This window comes from Camelina sativa, chromosome 6, assembly GCF_030686135.1.
Source record: "Camelina sativa cultivar CO46 ecotype springtype chromosome 6, ASM3068613v1".
Classification (NCBI taxonomy): Eukaryota; Viridiplantae; Streptophyta; class Magnoliopsida; order Brassicales; family Brassicaceae; genus Camelina; species Camelina sativa.
Window position 1 is genome coordinate 2,391,969 of NC_141885.1, and position 17,568 is coordinate 2,409,536.

The following is a 17,568-nucleotide window of genomic DNA, read 5'->3' on the forward strand; positions in this document are numbered from 1 at the left end:
ACATCCGATTACAAATTCAAGAAAAAATGAGAGAAACAAAGACAGAACAAACCAAAATACTTTTTCATATAATCGACATTAAAACTTGGCCCCCCTAAAGATCCTTCAAGGTTAATAGAGAATGGAACTGGTACATGCATCAAATATTTTCAGGGTCATATCATTGATAAAAGTTGTGTCTGGCTAAAACCAATTCGACATATACTTTTTGTATGATTGTATTACTCATCAAGAAAATGTCATTTTCTTACACTTTGTGTACACATCATTTATCAATTTGTCACTAAATTCATAACACAAACAGAGCATAGAACTTATTAACTTCCTGGTGCAGCAACCAGAGATGAGAGAACATAAAAATTACAAACTTCAAAAATACAAACACAGACAAGAACTGATTTCATGAGAACACATAACGAGAGGCTGTGTTCTCTCTTATTCGAAAAACAAAACACAAAAGATCCTTAAAAGATAAGCAATAAATCCAGAATAGATCACTCTTCTTCCTCTTTCCAACAGAACCCAAGAGTAGATTTTGGTGAGCCACATTCAACGGTCTTGACAAATTTCTGGTAAAGAACCGAACCTCCAAGTCCAAGCTCCTCTAATCCTATCTCTTGGCTCAAGTATCCCTTCACATCAACTACACAATCACGTGCCAATATCTCGGTTCCAAGATTAGCATGCACCGCTACAGAGAATTCTTCAGGTCCAAAACAAACCAAAACCCTATCCACCAACTCCTTAAAGTTCAAACCTTTTAGATCATACCCAACTGTTTCAAACTTTCATAGCTAAAACCATCTTCCGGGGTCACATGGATGGTGGAAACATCATCTTCTTCAATTGAATTCATCCAGTAACCGCACGGTTCAAAGTCAAAATCGCATATTTCAGAGCTAGGAAGGATGTTTCTAATCCCAGAGCTAATAGTCATCTCAGAAGCTGAAACCGAATTGGTTTTAAAGAACACCGAAGCTTTCTTCTTGTCTAGACCAGTCATGCACATCTCCAACGTGTACACAGGTATGTCACAAACCACATCAGATTCATAAGCAGAAGAAGCAGAGTAGACATGCCATCCCCTCTGAGGTTTATTATCTAACCCTCCCATCACAAACGCTTTGCTTCCTGCATTGAGCAGCTTACCAAAATAGCCATCAAGTAAAGCAACTTCTTCTGAGAAGCTACGGTGAGGGTAAGATTGAGCTCCTGGGAAAATAAAGCTACCACGAGTGTAGCGAACGGATTTGACTGTAAGAGAAAGAGACTCAGCAAGCCTAAGTATATGAGGGATCGAAAAGAGAAGCTTTGTAGTCCCACATTGAAGAAAGATACTTACACGTCAAGAAAAAGGTTGTTTAAGTTAACGAACCAACCAATCTGATCAAAACCCTTGAGAACCAAATAACCTGTAAACGACGATACAAACACACAAAACAACAAAAGCATAAGTATCGATGATCGATCGGACTCAGACAGTCGGACTCAAGAGAATGATCAAAGAACATTTTAAATATCCAGAGCCAGAAATCAAAGAAACAGTAAACAAAGATATACCCTAATTAGATCGAAACAGGACGACAAGAATCGGATTCGATCGGGGAAAAAAGAAGAAGAGAATTTTATCTTTTCGAAGTATGAGGTTCTGTGAAAATAGAACAAAGAGGTTTTGATTTTATAGTCAAAGGCTAGTGGATGGAAATTATATTTACGTTTACCCCTAAGTTTTAAGACAAAGATGGCAATTATTTCAATTTAATGTAAAGTAATCTCAGTATTAACGTCACATGGCTAAAGTATGGAAAAATTATTTACGCAATAAATATGGATTTTGATATCAATAGTTTTTTCCCTTTAATAGGTTTGCTTAATTAGAAAGCAAGTACTGTACATAGAGGATAGGCATAGCTAATGTAATGTCAAATTATTATATTTAATAACTAAAATTTACCCCGCGGTACACAGCGAAGCTATATTTTTATTAGTAAAGAAAAATATAATTTGATTAGTAGATTAACTATATAGATGACTAATGTTTTGCATATTTTAAATATATATCCCTTATTATTTATACATTAGTTAATTTATAATTACTATGTTTGAGGTTTCCCCGTATACCCGAGATATTTGTTTACATAATCGTAATTTAATTAATTTAAGTGGATATGACTAATATTCTAATATTGATGGTGTTAACAAAATAATAAATGAAAATTTAACCAATGTTCTAGCATTTGGTTAATAATATTTTAAATTTATACTAATGTTACTATAGCCCATTTTTTAAATATAACCCTGTTTTATGAGATTTTTAACTTTTATAAGTCTAAACTTTCATAATATTTTAATTTTTATTGAGTTTAAACATAGAAATAATCATATTTAATTTTTTTAAATGGTGTTAAAATATGAAAAAGGTAAACCAAGTGAAAGATAGAAAATATTATATAGGAATTATGATAAAATAATATTACTGTTATAAGTGTTCATTTTTTTCATGAAAATAACATTATACTGATGGATTTCATAGAACTCAGTTTTAAATAATTCTTTTAAGGCACATGACTTCCAATTAACCAATCTAATTTTTGTTTGACTCAAACTTTGAATAATCTGATATTGATGGTGTAGTATCGTAATTGTAACTATTTTTTATTAAAAATAAAAAGAGGACAAAAAAAATCCGATTGAAGAGAAGCGGATCTAATTAAACTTACCAAATTTTCATTGCTATTTTTTTTTGTGCAAACATTGCTTTTTAAAATATATAAATTACCCTTTTAAGTGATAATTGTTTTATTCTTGTTAGTACACTAATGGCATTTGATGAAAAAATTACAAAATAATAATCAAGTAAATCTTGCAAGTGTTGTTGAGTATAAATCAAAAATGATTTAGGAAATGCGAAATTAATTCAGTGGAGATATTTTAGGAATTTCATTGATTTTATAACTATATAATTTATGATTTGGTTTCAATTTTGCGATTTTATAGCTATATTTTAGGAAATTTTATTTAATAATTTTGGTAGAACTAATTAGTTTCTATAAAAACATTCCAAATTTATGTATAACAATTAAACCGAAATATATGGCATATGCTCTTCTAACAATTAAACCAGATTTATGTATAACAATTAGCTTCTATTAAAAAAAGAATTAAATATTAATATCAATGGCATGCTTGTAAATATGTTTAAACTTCAGAATTTATTTCATAAATGTCTCCAAAAATGTATATATAGATTATGGATTTTAATTATATGAGATACTGTAAAAAAATTCTGAATCGAAATTTTGAAATTAAGTTGATGATATATTGTAAAAGTACATCATTACAGAGTAAAAGCAGTAAGGAATTATCTTTCCCATTGTGATGAACTTAGACTAGTATTCAAGGTACATTACATATTCTTTTGTATAAGTTTTAAGTTTTTTTTAAAATATATTCACCACATACAATGATTCTAATATCCTTTACATTACATATCCTTTTGTTTTATTTTTGTGGTCAGTAATACATGGGAAAAACGAAGGACTCCGTAATGATGTACTTTTGTGGCATCTACCCTAATTTGTTGGCAGAGATCTATGGTGTTACTCGGATGCATTTCAAAAAACAACTAAAACAATACTTTGATATAGTATAATGGAAGAGCAACACGTGAGACAAAGAGCAAAATTATTATTATGATTATGTGAAATACATTAAAATCATGTTCTACTAGTCCATTTTACCATAATCATAATAATAATTTTGTTCTTTAAAATCATGTTGCTACTAGTCCATTTTCTCATAATTATAAGAATTTTTTTCTCCTATTTTCAAACGCATTTATGTTGTTTAAACCGCACTTAAATTGTACTCAGAGCAGGCCTTAGCTTGTGGCCTTATTTTATGTCCTGTATTTTACATATAATTTTCGGCCTTATTTAAAAAAAAACATTTGTAGTCTAATGGTATTTGTCTTGGATATTGTTATTGAGTTATTGGATTCGACACTTGATAGTAGCAAAATAGCCCTTTTATTTTAATTCGATTATAGGCCCTGATTGGTAACGACTGTTAGGTTTGGTTGTAGAGACTTTGACTTTAAAATTTTAGCTGTAGAGAATTTGACTTTAGATGTTTTGACTGTAAAAACTTTAATTGTTAAAATATGATTGTTTACTAGCAACTTTTAAAGCTGTAGTTGTTTTTAAATTATTATTATATATTAACAATACAATTTAATAAATATAACTTATGCCAGAATTTATTTATATACCAATTTAATAACAAGAATAAATTTTATTGATGATAAATTAAAAATTTTAAAAATGTAAGTCAATCAAATATGTGATTTTTTGTTTGAAAATTCTGTTTTTTCTTTTGTTTTTGGTGACTGATTTTCATTGATTTTAATTGTTTTGTATGTTTTTTTTAATTGATTAGTTATATGAGTAGTCAAAAATCCATTAAATACTAATCAATACATTATTTTGAATGGTACTCTCTTATTAATGAAGAATTTCATAAACTTTTTTACACCATTGTTAATGATGATGATGAAAAAATAAAAACTAGTATTGAAATGGATCTTAAAAGAAAGAAAAAAATGAGAATTATTAGTTTGTAAAAGTATAATATGTAAAATATATATACAAATACTTTGGAGAGCTTTTAAATATAATGGAAAAAAAAAAGAATGTTTTTGTAATTGTTTAATTTTAAAGCATGGTTTTGATGCTTTTAAAAAAATGAGAAAACAAGGAAAGAAAAAAAGGAAGTGGCTTTCCAAACTTTAAAAAAAATAAAAGTAATAAAAGTCTAATTGGCTAAAAAACGGCTGTAAATGCTTTAGATAATTTTAAAGTCTTAAAAGTCTATTACGAATGAGCCCATAGTCTTGGTGCGTGGAAGACAAGAAAAATGTCAAATTACCCACTCGAGAATGTGCGCCCCAAGTTTAGTTAGGGTTTTGTATATATAAAAGCGTTGTTTCGTTCATTGTTAAAAACTTGTGGGAGAGAAAAATACACAATCAAGACAACTGCTTCTTTATCCGATATCTCTTTCTTTCTTTTGCCATGGTGTCACAATATTTGTTCAAGATCACCGACTTCTTAAAGGCTCCTATGACCATCGGTGTCGTTCTTGTATCAGCGACCGTCGTAGCTGTTGTACATCAGTGGGACTTTCTCAAGGAGATAGCCACGAAGAAGAAGGAGAATAAGAACTTGAAGGAAGAGGAGGCTGCAAATTCGAAGGAGAACGCGGAGTAGAGGAGTTTAGTTTAGCAGTTTTGTGTTACTAATGACTATTTTTTGCTTAATCAGTTTGTGGTTTTTTAAATCGTTTGTTTAACATCAGCGGCTAATTAATGATGCTTAATTAGTTTCTTTTGCTTACTTTCAGTTTTTTTCTTATAATTCTTTTGATGACTGAATCCAATAGTTTGCGATAAATGTGTTTTTAATATTTATATTTTATTTTCTTCCAGAATAAATTATCACTAGAATATGGAACTTTTAACTTTTTACAGTATATTTAATAGTTAAATTACCTCTTCTGTTTAACAGCATATATTTTTAGTTTCTTCCACAATTAAATTACCTCTTATGTTTAATATGGAGTTTTTTTTATGATAACAGGTTTTTGACCTTTAAAATTTTAAATATTCTACTTTTGTCTTTTGTTATTCGTTATTCTCCATATTTCATAACATAAGAAACATGTTTTGGATAAAATTGTAGATTTTTTTAGTTTTTTAACATTAAAAAGAGAGTTAATACTAATTAAAGATAGTCAAAGGCAAAATATATGGCAGAATAGATAGTACTCAAAGAAAATTATATAAATCTAATTTTTGACCCAAACAAATATACATATATATATATATATATATGTATATGTATAATTAATATATATATATATATATATATATATATATATGTTGGTGTTAAAAAAAATCAATATATATATATATATATCTCCAAATAATTAACGTTTGCATGTAACCAGTGTTCAAGAAAGCGGTCTAGACGGCCGTCTAGGCGCCGTCTAGGCGCTAGGTGCTCAGCAGACGCCTAGATGACCGCCTAACCCGCTTAAAATTACATACATTTTATTTTAATATTTATTTTTGATTTTTAAATTACATATAATTAAATTATTATGTTTTATATCTATATACGTAATTATAAACATTTATATGTTGTTAATATAACTTAAATAAATGTATTTTTCTTACCGTTGTTTATAATTTATAATTTTTTTATTTTTATAACATATATTTTAATATAATTATATATATATACTGTTTTATGTTGTAAACGTCTAAACCGCCTAAAAATCGTCTAGACCCCAACTAAGCGTTCTATGCGCTAGGCGTTGGATCACCGCCTAGCGCTTTCTTGAACACTGCAATCTCTTAAATATTTAATATAGTAGTACTAAAAAACAAAACTCTAAACATCCTATTAAAATATAACATTTAGAGAAAATAAAAATAAAAACATTTTTTCAGATAATATCCTTGCAATTAAACAGGTGAAAAGATTCCACAGAGAGGGTTTTTATAAAGCAAAGCATCTGTTGTAGACGGAAGTCTCTAAGACCGTCATTGGAAAAAAGCCACTTCAATTAAGAAAAATGGGAAAATTCAGTAATCAATCCAATATAAATTGGTATTTTTTCCAATTTTAATATAATTGTAAAGCACGTATATGAAAGTCATCACGTTTAATAATATGTTAAGATTAGACCAAAAAGTATAATTACCGTTCGAGAATGTGTGATCTCCAAGTTTAGTTAGGGCTTTATGAGTAACCTCCAAGTTATAAAACTTCGTATAGCTTCGTTCAATGTTTAAAAACTTAAAGAGCAAATATTGACTCAAGACAAGCTTTTCTTCATTAACTTCTTATATTCATATCTCTCTTTCTTTCTCAATCATCATGATGAAACAGTATTTGTCCAAGGCCACCGAGTTCTTCAAGACTCCTGTGAGCAAAGGTTGCGCTCTTGGTTCAGCGGCCGCCGTATTTGTGGCAACGAAGCGTGACTTTCTCATGGAGTTAGCTACAAAGAAGAAGACGGAGACCCCTAAGGAGGACGTGAAGGTGGAGAAGGAGTTGAACGTGGCATCGAAGGAGCAGGTGGACGCTAACGTGGAGAAGAAGGAGTTGAAGGAGAAGTCGGAGACGGAATCGAAGGAGAACGCCGAATAGATTTTAGTTTTGATCCTTCGGTTTTGATGTTTTTTTCTTTATAGTTTTGATCAGTTTGTGTTTTTTCTTTAATCGTTTGTTTTTAACATGGGGTGCTAATAATGATAATTACTTTAATAACTTTATAATTACTCGTACCTTTCACTTTTACCTCATGCCTCAGCCATGATCTTCTATGTAGTCTCTTCCAGAATTATATATATCATTAGATTACGGAAAACTTTGGGCTCTTTGAGTCTAAACAATGAGACAAATTAAAACAAATAAAAAAGTGTTAAGAGATCGACTACTCAAAGTACTTTAAGGAGTCTCTTTTTACAGAGAGTTACCAGATGGTTTTAGGGTTTCAATTCTTGATTGATTTATCATGTTTTAGTTTTATTAATCTACTTTCATCTTTGATTTTATTTTATTTATATAGAAAAGTTTAAATTCTATACACTACTAGATGTGTTTTTTCATTAAACCGATTCTAGATTAGACCGTTTCAAGATTAAACCAGATCCTAACGCTTCTTAAGAGACTCTGTGTCAGTTAGAGACTTTGTTTTGAATTATCTATTTTTAAAATTAACCTAAAAAAGAAAAAACGAAGAGAGATCTATAATTTTGCTTCATCTTCATCGTCGTCGTCATCATCATCATCAATTCGAATCTGAAAAATCTGCAACTCAAGAGAAGAAGCTCTTTGTAACAATGGCGAATCCAATTCAAGAGGTACAATCCCATTCCAAATTTTGAATTTTTTTTTTTTTTTTTAAATCAATTGATGATTTTTTTTTTGGTGATGAATGAAGATTCTGGAGAAACAAGTCATGACGGTAGCGAAAGCAATGGAAGACAAGCTAGATGAGGATATAGCGTCTCTAGAGAAGCTGGACGAAGACGATCTGGAAGTTTTGAGAGAGAGAAGGTTGAAGCAGATGAAGAAAATGGCGGAGAAGAAGAAACGTTGGAGGAGTATTGGACATGGAGAATACTCTGAGATTCATTCTGAGAAAGACTTCTTCACCGTCGTTAAAGCTAGTGAACGCGTCGTTTGTCACTTCTACCGTGAGAATTGGCCCTGTAAAGTAAATTTCACTTTCTTCTTGCCTTTCAACATTTTTTTTTTTTTGCAAATTGTTTTGGTTTGATTTGTTTTGTTTATGTGTGTATTGTTTGCTTGATTCTTCTTCCTTGTGATCACTGAGTTTCTTGGTAGTGTCGTTTTTCGATTTTCGACAAGACGTGTTTTGATCACAGAACCAAAAATGATGCTTCTTCTATATAGCTACTAGACGTGTTTTGGCATAAGATTATATATGCCTTGTGGTTTTGTCTGCATTGCCTGATTATTCCCTGTGATCTTTGAGTTTCTTTAGAGCTTGGATGTGGTGTAATAATAGCTAACAATGCTCTTCATAAGTGATGTAATAATAACAATGTTTATGGTTTTGGTTAGAGATATTAAGCTGAGAACCAAAAATGGTGCTTTTTGTGTATAGCCACCCACTAGACCTGTTTTAGGATAAGGTTCAAGTTTATACCTTGTGGATTTTTCTGCTATTATCTGATTCTTCCCTGAGTTTCTTAGAGATTTGGAAGTGATATCGGAACATTGCTCTTGTGTATGAATATCACCGCTGTCGTGTTTTATTCGAATTTCAACATTTTTTTTTTCTGCTGGGTTTAACCTTTCTTCAAAAAGTCATTACTTGTTGGTTTGATTGTTTCTGCGACATGTTTTAGCTTAAGGTTAACAGAAATCTTTCTGCAGACCTTGTGAATTTGTTTGCATTGCCTGATCTTTCCTGTGATCTCTGAGTTTATTAGAGCTTGGAAATGATGTACTTATATCTAATAATGATCTTGTGTATTACTTGTGTCTCTGAAGATGATCGATGTATTGTTTTTGGGGATGATTGATTTATAAACGGAAAAAAAACATGTGCAGGTGATGGATAAACACATGAGTATATTGGCAAAGCAGCACATTGAGACACGCTTTGTAAAGATTCAAGCAGAGAAAAGTCCATTCTTGGCTGAGAGGCTCAAGATTGTTGTTCTTCCCACCCTTGCCCTCATTAAGAACACTAAAGTCGATGATTATGTGGTATAATAATCACGCTTTAAACTAAAACCATCTTGTAGAATATGATTTGTGTTGATGATACAGTGTTCTTGTCGTTGATAGGTTGGGTTCAATGAGCTGGGAGGGAAAGGTGATTTCAGTACAGAGGATTTGGAAGAGAGAATAGCCAGAGCGCAAGTGATCCATTACGAGGGAGAGTCATCTCTTAAACCAAAGTCTACAACACAAGTAAGAAGGAACGTGAGACAGAGTGCTCGTTCAGATTCCGACTCCGAATAAATCCCAAGTTTTTTTTAACAAAGGTTTGTTCGTTGTATTATGTATGTGGACATTTGTTGGTTGTTAGATTAAGGAGCACGCCATTATCTAAATTACATTACTAAGTAGATGTTTTACGTGGATCTAATGAACGAGAGATGTTTGTACCTAGTGAGTGTTGGAATGAAGAGAGAAGGTTTCTTAACCTTTATTAACATGTAAACATTATAAACACACACAAAAGTTTAGTTTATTTGTGTAAATGCATAAAAAATGTTAAGGACGAATCATGTCCACTAAACTCATTGGATATGACCCTATAAGAGTAAGTTAAACTAATTGGTTGCATTAGATCTCTTAAGACTTGGGAGAATAATTATATAGGACAGCGTGATCATTTTTCTCAACTTGCTTACACTATAATATTAAACTAATACTCCCAACAACAAATCTATCAATATTTTGAAACAAGAATCCAAATTAATGATGACGAAACTTCTTGGTTTCATCGATATTTTGTTTAAAATGTACAAAAAAATATCCCGATTTCGATCAAACTACAATAATGTCACAAGTACATACGAATTCCACATACTATTATTATAATTTTATGTAAGATCTTTAAATTAGTCATGGATGGGGTCGATCATGTATATATAATACTTTAGAAAGCAAAATTTGTGGACATCATATAAGATAGCAACTTTGATTTTGTCTACAAATATAAAATGTAGATGCCATATTCCTTGACGGGAAAAAGATGATGCCAAAACAAAACTTTAATAAAAAAAATGACGAATATGATTCTTTTTACTTTTCAAATTTAGAAGAAAAAATAACTATAAAACAGCCTGTCTCACTTTGTTGTAATAAAAAAATTGAATAGGCAATATTAGTTTTATTTATCAACAACTTAATTACATCAAAATTGGTATGTTATGTCTTTTTTCTAAATGTATTTTGTTTAATTTTGCACCCATTCTTGTGTTTTGTGGTTCCTTTCAATCTCCATCACATATGACACATATTCGAACGAACCAAAATATCAAAATTAATTACACTAAATATATGTATATATATATATATATATTAAGAGTATTCTCAAAAAATTGACTTCAATCATAAAATATAACCGAAAACTTCAAACAAAAATGAAATACAATAATAATTTTGTAGAACAAGAATTTTCTTATATATATACATGAATGATCAAATTATACAAATTTGAAATGAAGATGAAAAATAAATGTTAACAAATCACTGACTTTCCAATCATACTACAACTTAAATCATCCTGAGAAACTACAAATTTGAGTATAATCACAAAAATATTTGTAAATACCACACTTAAATATATGTTGATGGACAACTTAGTCTCCATGAAAAATTTTAAGTCATCAAGAACAAACTTAGTTTCCATGAAAAATTTTAAATCATCAAAAGCAGATAAACCTACAAAGAGAGAAAAACCTATAAGTAGTTTCCATGACTACTTGTTTCTTTTTAATTCAGATCCATTGCTTTTGTTTATTATCATAAATATTTTAATGAATTCATGCTGAAAAAAAACATTTGTCTCATCTAAATAATATAATGTTAGTGGAAAAAAAAAATCTCTCAACCTCTCTATTATATCTCAAATCCTTAACAGTTTTTTCGTATTGGCAGAAAATCAATTAAACTATCATTGGAAAAGTCTAAATATAATATTTAGTTTATTTTTAATATATTATTAGATTATTATATTATACTCATTCTAAAATTTTCATATTTTTTTGTCCAACCTCTAATATGTAAAACTTAAAATTTTGATGGCTATAAATTTTTTCAGATCAATTGATGGCGATTCAAAAAATCTCAATAGTACGAACCATCGCAAAAAAAAATAATCAAGTTGACAATTTGATCTCCATTATGTATTGTAGATTATCATCTTAAATGTAATCATTTTTTCATCTTCTTCCATTATATCTCAAAATTAAATTTTATTTTACTTTTTTTTAATATTGTTATATATATGGGTTGAAAAATCATATCAACATAATTGTACGAGTTTGATTCTAAATTTGATATTATATAGTATGATATATATTTTGTATATTGTTTCAAATTTTATTTAATTTCTAACACGTTACTAAAATATACAAGTTCATATTTTTCACTTCTTTGCCATTCCTTCCACATTTCCTGACTCCATTGTGGCTTCAAAGCTTGATCAAAAAGATAAAAGTCATCTATGTGGTTTATTTAAAATGTCATTGGATTAAAATTCATCTGATTTTATCAAAAAAAAAAAGAATTTAGTTTGAACAAATATATTTTATAATGGTGATTCTCAATATAACAATTATTTATATACAAAATACAGGAAAATAAAATAAAATAAAGGGACTTAAAATGGAAAACAATGAAATTAAAGATGGTTACAGATACGCAAAGCCCTCCTTTCCACTCTCGTCCCGCTTCGCCTCTTTTAGGGCGCAACGAAGAGAGAGAAGAAGATACAACAAAGACAGAGAGAGACTCATATAAGCAAACAATACCCCATAGCTCTCTCTCTCTCTCTGATTCTTCTCTGACCTCTTCTCGTCTTCATCTTCGGCTTTGTAGCATTACGCCATCGCCGAAGCGTCGTAAGTTCTATTCTTCTTCTTCTTCTCTTTACCTCTTTCGTCTTCAGAATCTTAGATCGAATCTGCTTCTCATTCACTAGAATCTACGATCTCTTAAAAGGTCCTATACACCAAACACTAGTTTCGTTAAACGCCTCTTTAATTGCTTCTCCAAGTTCGTGAATTTGAAGCAATTTCCCAAAAAAAATCTCGTCTTTTTTTCAGATGGGTCATGTAGAATTCGTGGCTATTGCTCTAGGGTATTTGAAAAGTCTTCGTCTTTACATAAAAAGATCCAACCTTTAATGACATTTTTTGTTCGTTTGTTGTTTTTTGATCTTTTGACAGGTTGTTGATTTGAGAAAGAGACCCAATTTGGATTCAGAATTGTAATTTTGAAAAAAAATGGGTTACATAGGAGCTCATGGTGTAGCTGCTCTTAAGAAACACAAATACAGTGGTGTTGATCATTCTTATCTTGCCAAATACGTTCTCCAACCTTTTTGGAACCGTTTTGTCAAAATCTTCCCTCTATGGATGCCGTAAGTATCCTCCTTTTACATTCTCTTTAATTTAGTTGTTTAGAGATCTGAAGCTAACGTTTTTTGTTTGTCTTTTCATGTGTTCACTTTGGAATCCATATCCAGACCCAACATGGTATAAGTTAATTCTTTATTTCGCATTGAAACTTAACAAACACTTACGGTTTGTGTGTGTTTTGTTTTGTAGATAACACTTATGGGGTTCATGTTTCTTCTCACATCTGCTTTGTTAGGCTATGTGAGTTTGGTTTGATTTTCATAATTCTTTATTCTCTTGAAGCTTCTGGTTGCTTTGCTCATATGGGTTTCTTCAAACTGTGCTTAGATATACTCGCCTAAGTTGGATTCTGCTCCTCCTCGATGGGTTCACTTTGCACATGGCCTACTCCTGTTTTTGTATCAGGTCTGCTTCTTTCTCTTGAATATCCCAATTTCATCTGCTTCTTAAGGGTCATGTAGACTGTGTTCCTGACATATCTTGAGCGCTTATGGTTGAATCTTAGACTTTTGATGCGGTTGATGGGAAGCAAGCACGAAGAACCAATTCGTCTAGCCCACTAGGAGAGCTTTTCGACCATGGTTGTGATGCTCTTGGTTGTGCGTTAGAAACAATGGCATATGGGAGCACTGCTATGTGTGGAAGAGATACTTTCTGGTTTTGGGTTATTTCAGCTGTTCCATTTTTTGGAGCAACATGGGAACAGTAAGTGTTTTTTATTTCAAGTTTAACTCTGATTAATCGTTGAGAAATCTCTAATACTTTGCATTCTTGCTCTTTTGTGTTTAGCTATTTTACCAATACGCTTACTCTTCCGGTAGTCAATGGTCCTACAGAAGGTCTTGCACTTATATACTGTGGCCATTTCTTCACAGCCATTGTTGGTAAGCCTCCAACCATGGAAAGAAATCTCTATCACTAACAATTCTTTCTTAATCTGTTATACTCTTTTTAATCTCAAGGTGCCGAGTGGTGGGCTCAGCCGTTGGGGAAGTCAATTCCTTTGTTTAGTTGGGTTCCGTTTTTGAACGGTAAATATTCCACAAACCTTTTGTTTTCTTTGTTGGTTTCCACTAATTTTTCTCCTGAGAAGTTTATTTAACGCCATTGGAACTTTTCTTGGTTCTTTACAGAGATGCAAATGTCAAGAATAATCCTATTCACGATGATATTGTTTGCTGTTATACCAACCCTTGCTATCAAGTGAGTTATCCACAATTCATCCGTCTTATTGTCTTTTCAAGCTGAGAAAATTGCTAACTTTTTTCTATGCATTGCTCTGCTCATATGCACCTTTCTTCATTCTACAGCTCGTCTAATGTTTACAAAGTTGTACAGTCAAGAAAAGGAAGCATGCTTCTAGCATTAGCTATGGTATATAGTCTCCTGAAACCAAATTTTGATTTAGTTACTTATATTTCGTTTTTTTTTTTTCATAACTAAGATATGTAACGCCAATATGTTTTTCTGTATTCAGCTATATCCATTAGTCACGTTGATTGCAGGAGTTTTGATTTGGTATGTCTTTTTCTAACTTGTTCTTTAACTTGCTGAATACATGACAGTTAGCCATTTTTGTCTTAATCTGTTCCTACAACGAAGTGAGACTAATCAGTATTCTTGCCTTAATCAGGGATTACTTGTCTCCAATTGATCTCATAAGAAACTACCCTCACTTAGTCGTAATGGGAACTGGTCTTGCATTTGGATTCCTTGTGGTAAGCAATCTGGTTTTGAAATCATTATTTGTTGTTTAATAATGAATCAAAAGCTGAATCATTTGGTCACGGGTTTTGATATCAGGGAAGAATGATTCTAGCTCACTTGTGTGATGAACCCAAAGGATTAAAAACAAACATGTGTATGGTAAGAATCAGATTACTTTCTTCTCAGTCGGTACAATTCATTCTTGTTGGTAGTCCTCATTAACCTTCTCTCTTGCACAGTCACTGCTATACCTTCCCTTTGCACTAGCAAATGCTCTAACCGCTAGACTCAATGACGGGTAATGTTTTGTTCTTTTTCATTTTCCGGTTTACTCGTTGTCGTTTTCATCAGGCTTATATAATAAGATTCAATAAATGATCTCTCCTCAGGGTTGCTCTTGTGGATGAGTTTTGGGTTCTTCTTGGTTATTGTATATTCACATTGTCACTATATGCGCATTTTGCAACTTCAGTCATTCATGAGATCACAACTGCACTTGGAATCTACTGCTTCAGGTTGGAATAATACATTCTCTATTTTTTTGTACAGTTTGATTGTTTTAGTTTTACGAAAATTTGACAAGTTTGATCTGTTTTATCGTTCATCAGGATTACTCGTAAAGAAGCTTGAAGAAACAACAATGTGATTAAAAGAAAAGAAAAATGAAAAAATCGTAAGGTATGAGCTTTCGTAAATTTTTGTTAGTTTTCTTCACGTCTCAAGAACTCGCTGTGTGTGTTTGTTTGTTTTTTTCGTTGATTTCATTTTGGTTTTGCTTTTTTTTTTTTTTTTTAGCAGGGAGCACAAATGCAAATCCCAACACAAATCTGAATTTATTGTTACTGCGGGCAAACTAAAACGATTGAGATCGATATGCTTTTGGATGTATACTCATTAATGTTTTTATTTATTTATTTTTGTTTGTTTTTTTTTTCTTGATTGGTCGAAATAGGGTAATTCATGTAGCACCTTTATTTTTGTGTAAACGTTTTAAGAAAAAAAAAAAAATCGGATTTTTCAAGATTATTATTGATGAATTTGGTAATTGTAATCACATTTTTTCAAGATTTCATATTTTTGTGGTTGGGTTGGTTATAAGAGATATTGACCTAACTTTGTTTGAACAAAAAGAAATAAATAATTAAATACGATAATAATTATAAATTTCGAGGCAACGTGGTTGTTTTGAAAAAATAGCAAAATCACATTTGACAAAACAGTCTTAAGAGACAGTGTAAATGTGACTTGTGTTATTAGCGTTTATATATTCTTTATCCACTATGGGGATGCTAACGTTTATATGGATGCTAACGTTTATATGTTTTTAACATCATTAACGTTTTTAACTAGGAGTATTAGCGTTTACAACTTTTACTTGTGGGCTTAGATTATGAGCAAGTGTGAAAGCAAGCACAGTTGCTTCTCTCTGTTGGAGCTTGTATCATATCAGCTCTTCTTCCTAGTTATTCTCGGACCATTTAGTACCCTGAAACCATGTTATAATACTCTTGTGTTGGAAGAATTCTCTTGCTAAACCATAGTATACGCATTCTTCACGATAGATTTGTGTTGCAGGAAAAAGGGAATTACCCTAGGGCTGGGCATTCGGGTAATCCGTTCGGGTTTGGATATTACCCATTCGAGTTCGGGTAAATGGATTTCGAAAAATAGAATCCATTGGGTATTTTTAGATATATGAATTCGGTTCGGTTTGGGTACTATCGGGTTCGAGTCGGTTTGGGTTACAAATTTTAGAACCCAATTAGTACCCGAACTACCGGGTACCCGAAAAAATATAATTAAATTTAAATAAATTTAGTTAAATTTTGACTTACATAACAAAATATTTTAGATATTTTGATTATTTTTGATATTTAGGTATAAAACTAAATGAAATATTCAAAATTATAATCATAATTTTGGGGTAATTACATTATATTAATGATAAATATTATAAATATGTTTATATGTTCGGGTTTAATGGGTATCCAAACGGGTACCGGATATTACCCGACCCTAACCCGAACCCACATATATTAGAAAATAGAACCCAATAGGGTTTTATAGGCAAACCCGTACCTAATCCGAATCCAGTTTTTCGGATTGGGTTCCGAGTTGGGTATTCAGATACGGTTTTTATGCCCAGACCTAAACTACCCCGTGAATATATGTATGACATTAAAAGAAAAAGAACATGTTAATGGGCATGACCGCTAAAAGAAAAAGAAAAAGAATCTCGATTTGTCGACTACGCTATGAAAGTTACTCACCTCAAATCTCATCAATTGTCTCTAATCTCTAATCTCTCTCTCTCTCTCTCTCTCTCTCACTGAAGAAATCAACAAAATACCGATAGGTCCGAGCTCTGGGACCGATCTTGGTGATTCACCGATTCAGAGTTACTTCTTCGCCGGCCGACTAAATAAGAAAGGTTCGGTTCGGTTCGGTTCGGTTCGGTTCGGATAAGTCTGCTTTTAGTCAATCGAATGCCAGGTGGCGAGATAGCGTCGACGATTAGGGAAGAAACCTGTGAATGCCCAGAGCTTGGACCTATCGGTAATCTGTTGATATCTTCCACGACGGCATCGATCGTGGTCATTCAGCAGTATAATGGCACCGGGACTGCTCCGATTTATCGTATCGCCGGAGAGAATGGGAGAGATTGCGCGAATGGTGGAGTTGAGTTAGTAGCAGATCGGATGAGGAGATGATGACTCTCAAGTTATAAAGAAATCGTCTGCAGATAATTCGATACCGCTCCACAACGCCGCCGTGGATGTTAGATCAGCGATTGAGCAAGTAACGGCAAAGCAATCTGTTTTTGGTCGGTCGAATGCCAGGTGGCGAGATAGCATCGGCGATTAGCGAAAGCAGTGAATGCCCACCAGAGCTTGGGCCTATTGGGCAATTTGCTGATATCTTCGACGACGGCATCGATCGTTGTCATTCAGAAGTATAATAATAGCACCGGGACTGCTCCGGAGTTGTTGGTATAATAAAAAGTATTCATGTACGATTAAATAAAAAAAAATTATTTATGTATCTCAATTTCTGAATAGCATTTTCTAAACTAATATATAATTCCCTGATTAAAAGAAAAATACTGGTTAGGGCTTCCCCTAGTGTTTTATTGTTAGTTTACATTGGAGAAGAACTGCAAGAGG

At 31.9% G+C, this 17,568-nt stretch overlaps 3 protein-coding genes and 1 pseudogene across 6 annotated transcripts; 3 read left to right on the plus strand and 1 right to left on the minus strand.

Annotated features, from left to right (window-relative positions):
• Window positions 1–268: 268 nt before the first annotated feature.
• On the minus strand, window positions 269–1,345 carry LOC104790167 (S-adenosylmethionine decarboxylase proenzyme 3 pseudogene; annotated as a pseudogene). Its single transcript, XR_015560288.1, has one exon. The product of XR_015560288.1 is annotated as an S-adenosylmethionine decarboxylase proenzyme 3 pseudogene (transcript).
• Window positions 1,346–5,018: 3,673 nt separating this feature from the next.
• On the plus strand, window positions 5,019–5,351 carry LOC104790168 (uncharacterized). Its single transcript, XM_010515868.3, has one exon. It carries the CDS (start codon window positions 5,073–5,075, stop codon window positions 5,265–5,267), a length of 195 nt encoding a protein of 64 aa, XP_010514170.1. The 5' UTR covers window positions 5,019–5,072; the 3' UTR covers window positions 5,268–5,351.
• Window positions 5,352–7,741: 2,390 nt separating this feature from the next.
• LOC104790169 (thioredoxin domain-containing protein 9 homolog) lies at window positions 7,742–9,846 on the plus strand. Of its 2 annotated transcripts, none has more exons than XM_010515869.3 (4): window positions 7,742–7,930; window positions 8,011–8,286; window positions 9,150–9,308; window positions 9,390–9,846. In XM_010515869.3, exons 1-4 carry the CDS (start codon window positions 7,910–7,912, stop codon window positions 9,564–9,566), a joined length of 633 nt encoding a protein of 210 aa, XP_010514171.1. In that variant the 5' UTR covers window positions 7,742–7,909; the 3' UTR covers window positions 9,567–9,846. The 2 variants fall into 2 exon arrangements, with proteins under 2 accessions (XP_010514171.1, XP_087309020.1); XM_087452894.1 differs by having other exon boundaries at window positions 7,808–7,930; window positions 8,011–8,281.
• Window positions 9,847–11,951: 2,105 nt separating this feature from the next.
• Window positions 11,952–15,430, plus strand: LOC104790172 (choline/ethanolaminephosphotransferase 2). Of its 2 annotated transcripts, none has more exons than XM_010515871.3 (17): window positions 11,952–12,178; window positions 12,506–12,699; window positions 12,805–12,814; window positions 12,887–12,937; window positions 13,025–13,102; window positions 13,203–13,402; window positions 13,487–13,581; window positions 13,660–13,728; window positions 13,831–13,900; window positions 14,008–14,071; window positions 14,175–14,215; window positions 14,331–14,415; window positions 14,501–14,563; window positions 14,644–14,702; window positions 14,794–14,919; window positions 15,013–15,082; window positions 15,200–15,430. In XM_010515871.3, exons 2-16 carry the CDS (start codon window positions 12,563–12,565, stop codon window positions 15,032–15,034), a joined length of 1,170 nt encoding a protein of 389 aa, XP_010514173.2. In that variant the 5' UTR covers window positions 11,952–12,178; window positions 12,506–12,562; the 3' UTR covers window positions 15,035–15,082; window positions 15,200–15,430. The 2 variants fall into 2 exon arrangements, with proteins under 2 accessions (XP_010514173.2, XP_010514172.2); XM_010515870.3 differs by having other exon boundaries at window positions 15,203–15,430.
• The last annotated feature ends 2,138 nt before the right edge of the window (window positions 15,431–17,568 follow it).

What these genes read in the sequence shown, in the direction of transcription:
- LOC104790168 (XM_010515868.3), top strand. Translation starts at nt 5,073, where the DNA reads ATGGTGTCACAATATTTGTTCAAGATCACCGACTTCTTAAAGGCTCCT.
- LOC104790172 (XM_010515871.3), top strand. Translation starts at nt 12,563, where the DNA reads ATGGGTTACATAGGAGCTCATGGTGTAGCTGCTCTTAAGAAACACAAA. An exon ending in TTTCTTCACAGCCATTGTTG is followed by an intron (nt 13,582 to 13,659) that starts GTAAGCCTCCAA and finishes TTTAATCTCAAG; the next exon opens with GTGCCGAGTGGTGGGCTCAG. An exon ending in TTGGGTTCCGTTTTTGAACG is followed by an intron (nt 13,729 to 13,830) that starts GTAAATATTCCA and finishes GGTTCTTTACAG; the next exon opens with AGATGCAAATGTCAAGAATA.
- LOC104790169 (XM_010515869.3), top strand. Translation starts at nt 7,910, where the DNA reads ATGGCGAATCCAATTCAAGAG. An exon ending in TGGCGAATCCAATTCAAGAG is followed by an intron (nt 7,931 to 8,010) that starts GTACAATCCCAT and finishes TGATGAATGAAG; the next exon opens with ATTCTGGAGAAACAAGTCAT. An exon ending in GTGAGAATTGGCCCTGTAAA is followed by an intron (nt 8,287 to 9,149) that starts GTAAATTTCACT and finishes AAACATGTGCAG; the next exon opens with GTGATGGATAAACACATGAG.